The sequence below is a fragment of the Mirounga leonina genome, unplaced genomic scaffold (assembly GCF_011800145.1).
Source record: "Mirounga leonina isolate KUSES-001 unplaced genomic scaffold, KU_Mleo_1.0 Mir_53, whole genome shotgun sequence".
Classification (NCBI taxonomy): Eukaryota; Metazoa; Chordata; class Mammalia; order Carnivora; family Phocidae; genus Mirounga; species Mirounga leonina.
The window spans coordinates 71,421,414-71,432,328 of NW_023270807.1; the positions used below are offsets into that span (position 1 = coordinate 71,421,414).

Genomic DNA, 10,915 nt, shown 5'->3' on the forward strand with positions numbered 1-10,915 from the left:
AATAACCGGCTGATAGTTTGGTTTAATTCTCCACTGATGAATCAGCCAGCTTTAGCAAAGTTAATGTATTGAAGCTAGGTGTCCATTTGGTTTCATTTCTCCATTGACAAAATTCCCATTTTTTATTCTATAAATCTTAGCTCTCATAACGGTCTATACAGTATTCTATTGTTCTAGTAGTATCCTTTTATTCTGACTACCAGTATATCTGGATTCATTTTGACCATGTTATTTTGTCTTGTTTCTCTTTTTCCTATTCTCTTTTTCTTTCCCTTCCCCCTTTTTTGCCTTTTGACTATAGTCAGTCATCTGTTTTTTTTTTTTAAATCTCTACTTGTTTGAGAGTTCATATTTTCCTGTTACCCTAGAAACCTTAACATATATATTTAACTTAACAAAATCTAAAGTTGATAGTTTTACATTCCTCTCAATCAATGTAAGAGTCCTACCCAAATATAGTGGTACTTTGGTTGAAAATTAGTTTAGATTTTAAAGAACGCTTAGTGAATGACATACACAGAGTGCTCATTATAGCATTATCTGTCTTGGCCAAAAACTGGAACAAATACCCAGATAAACTGACTCATATTCATACAATGGAATACTATAACAAAATAAAAATGAATAAACTCATGCTACACAAAATTTGTGGATGGATCTCACAACATAATGTTGAGTATAAGAATCCATCCTCACAAGTGCATATTGTGTAATTCTATTTACATAAAGTTCAAAAACAAGCAGAACTAACCTATGGTGACAAAACACAGCAATGATTACCTTTGGAGGGTAATGAATGACAGAAGGCAGAAAGGAGGTTTCTGAGATGTTACTGGTGTTCCGCATCTTGACCTGGGAGGTGGTTATGCAGGTGTGTTCACTATGTAAATATGTATCAAGCTATATACACTTCTGTGCACTTTTCTGAATACAGTTCCACTTCAGTAAGATTTTACTAAAAAGTAAAAATAAAAAGACTTTGTGCTTCTCTTTACCAAATAAAACCATGGCAATTATTTTGTTAAATATTCTATTTTACCTATCTTTTATTGTTTTTGATAATAGTAATGATCCTCTGATTAACACTGTGTCACTTAGAATTTCATTTGGCCTTCGCCTGTGCGGCCAATGCAGCTTCTTCACGCCACTTAGCTTTCTTTGCCAGGTTCCAACTTGTTAAGGATTCATGTCGTTCTGCAGCCTGAAAAATAAAAAAATAAAAAACAAAAAACAAAGCAAAGCATCATTTCCACTGGAAAGGATTTGTGTTTCAGATAGACATACATAGCAGATACTCTGTGAAAAGGAGAAAAGTAACTTAAAACATCTGTCACAAATAGTATCCAAGAAAAGTAATCCTTTGGTATAGAAAAAAAATTATGTAAGTTGCGAGACTTCTAGTCAATAGGACAACTGACATCAGAAATCTGCCCTGGCTCTCTTGGCACACAAAAACATATTTTTTGGATAAAAAAATAAAAATATTTTCAAATAGTTATGTTCAAAATCAAGAAAGGGAAATCCTCAGGTATCTGAAATGGAAAGAACTCAAAAGGCAAGAATTGGTGGGTAATAAGAAGGACTGAGGCCAGGATGGGAAGGAATGGTTTCAGGCAGGGGGCATTAGGAGAAAATATTGGGGGTTTTTTTGTTGTTGTTGTTGGTTTTTTAATTTTTTTTTTTTTTTTAAGATTTTGTTTATTTATTTGACAGCGAGAGACACAGTGAGAGAGGGAACACAAGCAGGGAGAATGGGAGAGGGAGAAGCAGGCTTCCCACCAGGCAGGGAGCCCGATGCGGGGCTCGATCCCAGGACCCTGGGATCATGACCTGAGCCGAAGGCAGACGCTTAACTGACTGAGCCACCCAGGCGCCCCAAAAATACTGGTTTTAATAGCTGTGAGCTGGGAGTTTAATCTCTACCCCCAAAAGGTGAGTCCAGAGTTTGGATCTGGGGTTGGAAGTATCAGATACTCCACTGAAATGACTAGAATTCCTCTTACTAGCCCAAGGAACTGGCAAGGAAAGTAGGCATTTATCTGGGGGCGGGGGGGGGGGGGGAATCACCTCTGAAAAGATAAGATGATCAGCATCATAACTGGGATGTAAAAACTCTAGCTAGAGGGATGCCTGGGTGGCTCAGTCAGTTAAGCGTCCGCCTTCGGCCCAGGTCATGATCCTGGAGTCACAGGATTGAGCCTCACATCGGTTTCCCCACTCAGTGGGGAGTCTGCTTCTCCCTCTGCCCCTCACTCTTCTTGTGCTCTCTCTCTCACTGTCTGTCTCTCAAATAAATAAATAAAATCTTAAAAAACAAAACAAAACAAAAAACCTCTAGCTAGAAAATAGGTCTGAGTGCAATACAGAGATACAGATACCAAAAATAGAAAAAAAGTTGAGACATGGAGAATCGAATTAGAAGTTCCAACACACATGCATAGTAGGTGGAAAGAATAGACAGAATGGGTGAAGGGGCCCTATATGAAGTTATGACAGCTTAGACTTTTCAGAAGTGAGGGAAACTGTATATAGGTCCTTAGACTGAAGAGTGTACAAAGTCCTTAGCAGAATAAAAAAAATTAATAGATACTGTTGAATGCCTAATCCGCCCCTCACACTTAATATATCCACAGTACGGAACTTAGTGTATTTTGCCTGTCGTGCCTACCAGTTCTTTCCCCAGCTTTACACATCTCCACAAATGGTGGTACCATCCACCTAGGTGCTGAAGTAAAAAACCCAGACTTTTTGGTTTCTGTCTTCCATTTTCTTTCTTCTTCCCACATCAAATTTACTTCGAAGTTCTACCCTTTCTACCTCCCCAAATATATCTCAAATTGCTAAACTTTTCTCCACCTCCATCTATCACAGTCTCAGTTAAAGCATATGCATTGATTATTTAAAACAAAAGAATTGGAGAGAAGCAAGAGGGAGACCATGAGACCCATTAGAAGATTTTGCAATCCATTAGGCAACAGATGTTAGTTATCTCAGACCAGGGTGGTATCATGAGAGATGGTGAGGAGTGGTCCAATGGTAGGTATATTTTAAAGTGGAGTCAAGAGGATTGCTGATGTATAATGGCTTACTCGTGAGCAGCTGGGAAGATGATAAAATAGTGAGCACTTGGGCAAGGCCATTTTAGAGGGGGTGGTCAGGGAAGGTCTCTGACCAGAGGGAGAATAAGCCAGCTATGGCAAGGTGAGGGGAAAGAAGGAAGCCTAGGTAGCCGAAGGGCTGAAGTTTGGAATTCGCCCTCTGGGAGAGATGCTGTGGAGAGATGTCTGTGATGCCTAGGTAATGGCTCCTGCCACTTGAAACTACAGGCTGTGATGAGAAGTGAAGAGCTGCGTCCTTTCTTCCTGGCTACTACGGGTTTTGTTAACGCAGAGGATATCTCTTATCTGGTGTTGGGCAGATCCTAGGAGCTTCCATCTAGCTTTCCTGCATTACCCTGTGTGAGCAGCTGTCAACTTACTGGAGGAAAGAAACTGCCCAGAAATTTTGAGATGCTTAAGTATTACTTAAATTTATGTTAATTGAACATTACAAAATTTATGTTAAATTTCTTTAACATAAATACTTGTTTTTATCGAAAGGATTCCAATAAAATATTTTAAGCAAAAAAAAAAAAAAAAAACTAGTGTGGATGGAGCATAATGAACAAAGAGAAGATATTATAAAACAAGGAGGGTCCAGACAATATCAGGCTCTAGTCTGTCATTTAGGAGCTAGAGAATCATCACCTTGGTGGACAGTCATTTTATCTACAGTAGGTTATAAACAAGAGATGACCAAATTTCTTTATTTCTATGTTTGAATATTTAAGAAATATTTAAGAAATTTCCCCTTTGATGAGAATCATTTCAAAGCACACGTTCTCTGCCATGCTAATAGAAATGAATGGATATGTACATGACATCAGTAAGCTTACAGCCTCAGTCCCTATGTGAATGAGTGGGCTCAAATACTCTCAAAAACCTGAAAAGTTGGAGGGAGAATGGTAATCGGCTGCACACGCCCAGAGAGTGAAGATGTACGGATCCAAGCAAACTCTTCTGTGTGATGGCTGCCAAAACTTAGTTCCAACTCTGGCTGCGCTTCCAGGGCGCAGTTCACAAACAAGGAAGTTACAGTGGTGCTCTGATGGGTTCCGTTGCAAATGCCACAGTGAAGAGGGACACTGATAAACTGCAGTGTGTTTAGAGGAGAGCTCAAAATAGAGGGAAGTTGTAAGGGATAGGGAAATTAAGACTGGAGCAGAGAAGACTCATGGGGATGTGTTAGATGTCTCCCAATATTTGTGGGGCTGCTCTTCATGGTAAAAACTGATCAGCAGATGAAAGGATTTGGGGAAGCAAAAAACACAATTAGAGTAATCAGCTCTTAATTTGTCTCTAGAAAACACGTACTGGAGATGACAAGGAAAGGGCTCACATACAGGATACAGACAAACAAGGCGGCCTTGATCACTTCCAACGTTTGCCATTTCTGACGATTTCATGATTCTATACGACAGCTCTGATTGAGTTCATGACTTAGGGAACAATCTAGTCTGGGTAACTTTCACACAACAAACTTCTTGTGCAGATTTTAACCAGGCTATGAACTGTCCTGTTTTTGTTTTCATCTTATAAATGGAAATAAACATTTGTTCCTCCTGTCTGCCCATGTAGTTTGCATTTGTGGACTCAAATTTTCATGAAAGAAATTGTTTCCAGGAGGATAGATATTTATGGGTGCCTCAAGGTATTTAAGTTGAAATTGTGCTTACACTGAAAACACAGCAATAATCCCCAAATTGAGAACAAAGCTCATAATATTTCTTAAAATTCACCATTCCAGCTTTATTTTAAAGAGATACTCACCCTTTTGGCAGAGGCTATCACTGCAAAACAGGCGATAATGGTGAGTCCAATCATTATGTAACAAGCTTTCACCCGAGCCTTGTTTCTTGCAGCATCTATCATTTCTGGCCTAAACCAAGATGTGTATTCTGTTAATTAATTGAAGCAATCTGCTTTTTTCTCACTGGCATGATAGAGAATCATTTATTATGTAAATATTCCCCAAATTTCCCTGAATGCCAACTGCCGATGTGGAAGACATCCAAAGGCTAGCCCATTATGTTCCCAATTTCAAATGACAGGTATATTTAGGTCTTAATTAATGTTAGTCACCATGAAACTACAATGTAGTATATTTAGTTTCTAACTGCTCAAAATAGAACTACTAAAAATTATGGCCTGACTCTCATTTTTTTGTCACAGATCAGGGTAAAGGTAAGAATTTAAGTCTATATATGTCTATGACTCGTGTTCATTTGGCCCCTCTGTTATTAAGTGGGCTTCATTTTTAGTTTATTTATTTATTTATTTTTTTAAAGATTTTATTTATTTATTTATTTTGAGAGAGAGAGAGAGTGTGGTGGTGGGAGGGAGGGGCAGAGGGAGAGTGAGAGAGAATCTCAAGTGGACTGTGTGCTGAGCCTGGAGCCTGAGGAGGGCTCGATCTCATGACCCTGAGATCATGACCTGAGCTGAAACCAAGAGTTGGGCCCTTAACTGACTGAGCTACCCAGGCACCCCTCCTTTTTAGTTTTAAACAGGTTTTTTTAAAATTCGTTTTCCTCATTTTGTTTTCTCACTGGGCTCCCGATCCCTTCTTGCCCCCTCCCATCCTATCCCCATTCTGTGGGGACCACTATTAGAGAAAACGTGTTTCCTTTGTGGCTTTTGCATGAAGTTTTCAAAATAAATGATCAAAATTACAATGATTTGTCGAAGAAAAAGACAAAGTCACCTTCGTTTTCTTATTATTCTGAAATTTTATATACTTCTTTGAATACTGGGGAGACTTATTTATTAATATAAAGTTACAGGCAAGTTGTTTAAGATTTTAGCAATGCTACTTAACAAAGCAGGGTTACAAACCTAATAGTGTCTGTAGGCCTTTTATACTGAAATAAACTTTAACAATTTGCAATAATACGAAGTGGTAGTTTATAGATACGCATGATTAAAGAATGATTCTTGAGAATGTGTGCAGCAGTATTCTTTCTTATCTAATGTCAAGTTTAAACAGAATGTGGTTACATTGAAAAAAAATTTCAGAAAGACAAGTTGCAATTTCTTTTAAAAATGAAAAAATTTTTTTTAACTTTTCCACCAGTTTAAAGAGCACAGCAAGCCAATATCTAGCCTGTTTTCCTTAAATTTGAGACAGATTAATGTACGTTTTAAGATGTTAGTTGCAAACAGGTGAATATGAAGACTTTATTAGATTATACTTGTTGCTGACTTTTGTTCCAGATGGAGCCTAGAAGATACGATCTTTTTTACCCATCCATCTGGCTTTGATCTGCTATACCAAATTAGGTTTGTGCTGAAAAAACAAGAAAAAGCATTATTATTAAATATCATTAGTGTATGATACAAAAATTATAGGTCACTTGTTAATTACATGTCCATTAAGAGCATACTAAGTGAAAGCTGTTCACATTGAAAGTCTAAAATTTAGTTTGGGAGGCATATCCCTCTTCAACGGCAATGCTTTAAAAAATTACAGAAAACAGGGTGCCTGGGTGGCTCAGTTGGTTAAGCGACTGCCTTGGGTTCAGGTCATGATCCTGGAGTCCCAGGATCAAGTCCCACATCGGACTCCCTGCTCAGTGGGGAGTCTGCTTCTCCCTCTGACCCTCCCCCCTCTCATGCTCACTCTCTCTCTCTCTCAAATAAATAATAAAAAAATAAAAAAATTATAGAAAACAGCACAATGAAAAATATTCAAATACTTTAATGTTTCCAATGCCTTTCTTAGACATCTTATTTGAAGTTAAATTCTCCTTTTTATAACATTTCTTTTGACTGTGATCCTGGGGAAATTAAATTATTTCTATAAAATGGTTCTCTTCACACATAGAGCTATATTAATGCAATATTGGGCCTACTGCCTCTTGACAAGCATTAATTTACAATACTGCAGGTTCTTTACATTCTTTTTTAAGTTATCAGTTTATTTTTATTTATTATTGAAGTATTGATTACTCTGTTATAGCACTAAAACTCAAAATTCCAAAAAATTAAGGATGGTATTTTAGCTGTTCTGAGGATAATTTCTGCTTTGGGCTAAGTCTGTAGTTCAGAGTCTACAGATCTCAAAGAAAACAATATTTGTTTTATAATATTAAAAAGTGTCTCTGTGGTTGAATAAATGCTGAATACAGATTTCAAATTCTGTGTTATTTCAAATTCCATGTCCTTTCCTCATTAAATAATTTGATCCAAGAAAGGGATAAAATGTTTGAGAATTCATTATTGACCGAACATTTCCCATCACGTTTTTTTCCCACTTATTTGATATGCTTTTGGTAACTAGTAAATTACAAAGGAATAAAAGTGTAGAGAAGTACAGCTGAAACTAATGTAACATTGTGTGTCAACTATACTTCAATTTAAACAAATGTAACTTTAAATTTAAATTTTAAAAAGTGTAGGTAATATGTGGAGAACAAGATGTAGGCCTAGTTTCCTTTATTCATTCTACTAGGCATTGATTACATTGTATAAAAATTATATACAGGACATCTGAAATCCTTATTTGATATTATAGTTCTAGTCTCATTTTTTTTTTTAAAAGATCAGCTTAAAAAGTAGTAGATTGGTTTTATTGTTAGTTTCCTTCATTCCCTTTTTTAAAATCCACTCCCTTGTAAAAAATGCTGGGAAGTATTTTGGGCTTGCATAAACTGAAACTGTAGAAAGATGGTTTTTACAGGTTAAATTTACCCTTGGGGTGAAGTTGTCAGCTGGAGTTTTATCATTTAAGCGAGCCTCTATCTCGGTTTTGGGATGGTGAAGAGGCCAGCGATGCTGACGCTCCGAGGGTCCTAGCCCGAGTAAACCCGGCACTCGGTGGGCTGCAGAACCAGGTACACCAGGCTTCTCCCGCCCCAGAATAGGAGGTCGCGTGGGTGCGGCTTCTTCCCAGAGGCTCTACAGTCCTCCCAGGAGCCACGAGCCTTCGTTGGGTGGAGCAGGGAGCTGCTCCCCGGGCAGAGCCCCTCTCCCTCTCTGGGGACCCCGCAGGCACCCGAGGTGCACGCGCGGACCATGCCTTCCGTGTGGCCTGGCACTCCGCTGCCTTGCGGCTCTGAGCTCCCTGGGGCTGGTATCTGGGCGATGGTGGAAGTGCCCACTGAGCTTCTGGGGTTTCGCTCAACTTCACCAGTCTCCTTGTAAGCTTAGGTGCCCACTGTTCAGTCAAGGCATTTGACGTTGAACCGCACTAGGGGGAGGCTGGGGAGGTACTTTCCTTAGGGTGGTAGGCGCTGTGCAGCGCTGCGGCCGCCTTCTTTCCAGGGCGCGCCGCGGTCGGGACGTGCATCGACCGCGCACCCCCACGCGCACGAAACCTGGCCGCCGCGCAGGCCACACTTACGGGATCCGAGGCGGGATGTCCTCCATCGCTTTGAAACGCCCGGTCCACAGCAGGATTTTCTTATCGAATTGCGAAGGCTTGTACTCGGCGGGGACCCGGTGGACCTTTCCTGCTGCGGAGGAACCGACTGACCGACGGCACAGTGGCTCCGAGCGCACTCAGCCTCCACTCCCTCCCTCGCCCCAGCCCCGGCTCCTCGCCCGCCGCTCCGCACCCCCTCCCTCTCAGGTCGTTCCCAGCTCGGCCTCACCTGGACCTTGGGGCTCAGAGCCACTGGCCGCCCGGCCGCTGCAGTAGCGGGGCAGACCCCGAGGCCGCAGAGGCGCGATGGGCCGGGGCGCGGCTTCTCCGTGCGCTCCCGGGGCCCAGCGTAAGATGCGCCCCAGGCGGAGGCGCCGGAGGCCCCCGAGGCCCCCGACAGCCGCGAACATGCTGCGCCCTGTTCCCGCGCTCGCAGCCGCCGGCAGAGCTCTGTCGCCGCTCCCCGGCCCGCTCCGCCCCGCGGCGCTCCCAGGGGAGCCCGGGACGCGCAGCTGGAGCCTCGGGCACGTGCACGCTCGCTCCCGGTCCCCGCCCCCGGCCTGAGACCCTGGACCCGGGTGCCACGACCCTGGGGGCCGATTCCCTGGCGGGCGGGGCCCAGGGGGAGACCTGTCTCTGCTGGAAAACTCTCGGAGCAGACTCACCACCTCCTGAGACTGCAGCTCCCTTTAAAGGCATTTCTTTGTGTCGAGTAGAAACGCGTTTCCATCAGGCCTTCACCCTTTGGTTCCACTGTTTGGTATCAAGAGAGTAAATCTAAACCCTCTCCTCCAAAAAGAACCAACAGTCCTTCAAGGGCAAGACACGCCAGATGTTTTCCAAGTAAGTGTGAGGACATGCAACAAACTTCTGAATTCCCCATGACGAGAGATTTTGAAGTTGGCTCCTCATCCCACCCTGCACTCCCATACTTTTTCTCTTTCCTAGGCAAACAACCTCAGTTGCTGCAATTTGTTTTTCCCCATCTCTTCATTTCTTCTTAAGACCACAAACTCTCCAAACGTTCTTCAAAATGAGCCTTTCTTCTACCTTCCTCCATTTTCCCTCTGCAAAAAATGGGTGGGGGGAATCCGCTCTTCTCTGGCATCTAAATGGAAACAGGGACTCAGGGAAAGGGCTTGTAGGAAAGCTGTCTACTCTGAAGGATTTTACTTACTCTGCTTACTCCTATTCTCCAGCAACAGACCCCAGCCAGGTAAGGGTGCTCTTCAGGACCCAGCACCAGGCCCAGCTCAGCCTCCTCCTGTTATTGTCTCTGAGGTTCCTTCCAAAGCCAGACACTGCCTTACACTTTTAGTTGGATCTCTTCCTAAGCAGACTGTCAGGCTCTTGAAGGCAAGATCCCTGAACCTCCAAGTGTTTTTCACCTAACAGTGCTTAATGAAAGAGGAGAGTCGGTACAGAAATATGCATTTAAAGGAGTGGTTGTAGAAAGAACACAGGCTTTGCCTTCATACAAAGGTTGAAGCCCCTGATTTGTGCCTTAAGAGTCTCACAATCATAAGCAAATCATTTATGTGATCAGTCTTGGTCTCATTTGTAAAAGTATTCCTACCTCTCAAGCTCATTCATGCAATGACTACAAAAAACGGTACTGTCTGCCGGCTACTTCCCAGAGCTGGGGATAGAGCCTTGAACAATGTCAAGTGGAAATTAGTAGATGAAGAAACAAAACGCAGGATGAAAAAAAAAAAAAGTAAGCAGGGGTGGATTGGGAAGCTATTTAGAAAGCTTGGCTAGGGATACCCCTCTAACTGTGCCTGGCACGTAATAACATTTCAAAAGATGTTATCATTTCTTCCTTTCACATCTTTTGTTTCACTAGTCCCAAAACACAAGGGCATTTTAACTTGTGAAATCTCATGGAGCAAACTGTCGGAGGCTATGCCCTCCCGGAAGGTTAAGGGTTATGTTTTATTTAACACTATATGCTTAGGATGTAGCTGAAAAATTTGGCACTTAGTAAATCCTTAATAAGTATTTGTTAAGTGAATAAATGAGTGCAAGTCTTCAATAATAAAACAGACTCTGTCTGGGCTAGTTTAAGAAAAGACTGAAGTATTTGAGGATGTGCTACAAGATGAACTGAGTGAATTCCTGCCTGACGAAGTATGTTGCCATAGATCATATTTGATTGTTTCAGGAATATGCTACTTGAAAATTCTCCCATTGCTCAGATGTGTTCCTTTTCCTTTTAAGATTTTATTTTTCTTCATGTTTCTGAGAAAAACATCTCTGGGAAACAACCCATCACTAATAGTTCACCAAGGAGTATTAAAATAGCCAAGTAAGTTTATTTCCCTGGAAAGAACTAAATGTCAAGCATCTACACATGATTTTCTATCTCCAGCTTCTCTAGAATTGCAGAATGACAGAGCAAAAGAATAAGAGCTTCTATCATGAGAAAAAGAACAATTTGCATTCTATTCTCTAT

General features: G+C 41.6%; 1 protein-coding gene across 1 annotated transcript; it reads right to left on the reverse strand.

Annotated features, from left to right (window-relative positions):
- Positions 1-1,016: 1,016 nt before the first annotated feature.
- Positions 1,017-8,920, reverse strand: FAM162B (family with sequence similarity 162 member B). Its single transcript, XM_034990374.1, has 4 exons — positions 8,690-8,920; positions 8,440-8,548; positions 4,869-4,977; positions 1,017-1,201 (listed from the first exon to the last, which is right to left on the reverse strand). Exons 1-4 carry the CDS (start codon positions 8,868-8,870, stop codon positions 1,103-1,105), a joined length of 498 nt encoding a protein of 165 aa, XP_034846265.1. The 5' UTR covers positions 8,871-8,920; the 3' UTR covers positions 1,017-1,102.
- Between the last annotated feature and the right edge of the window lie 1,995 nt (positions 8,921-10,915).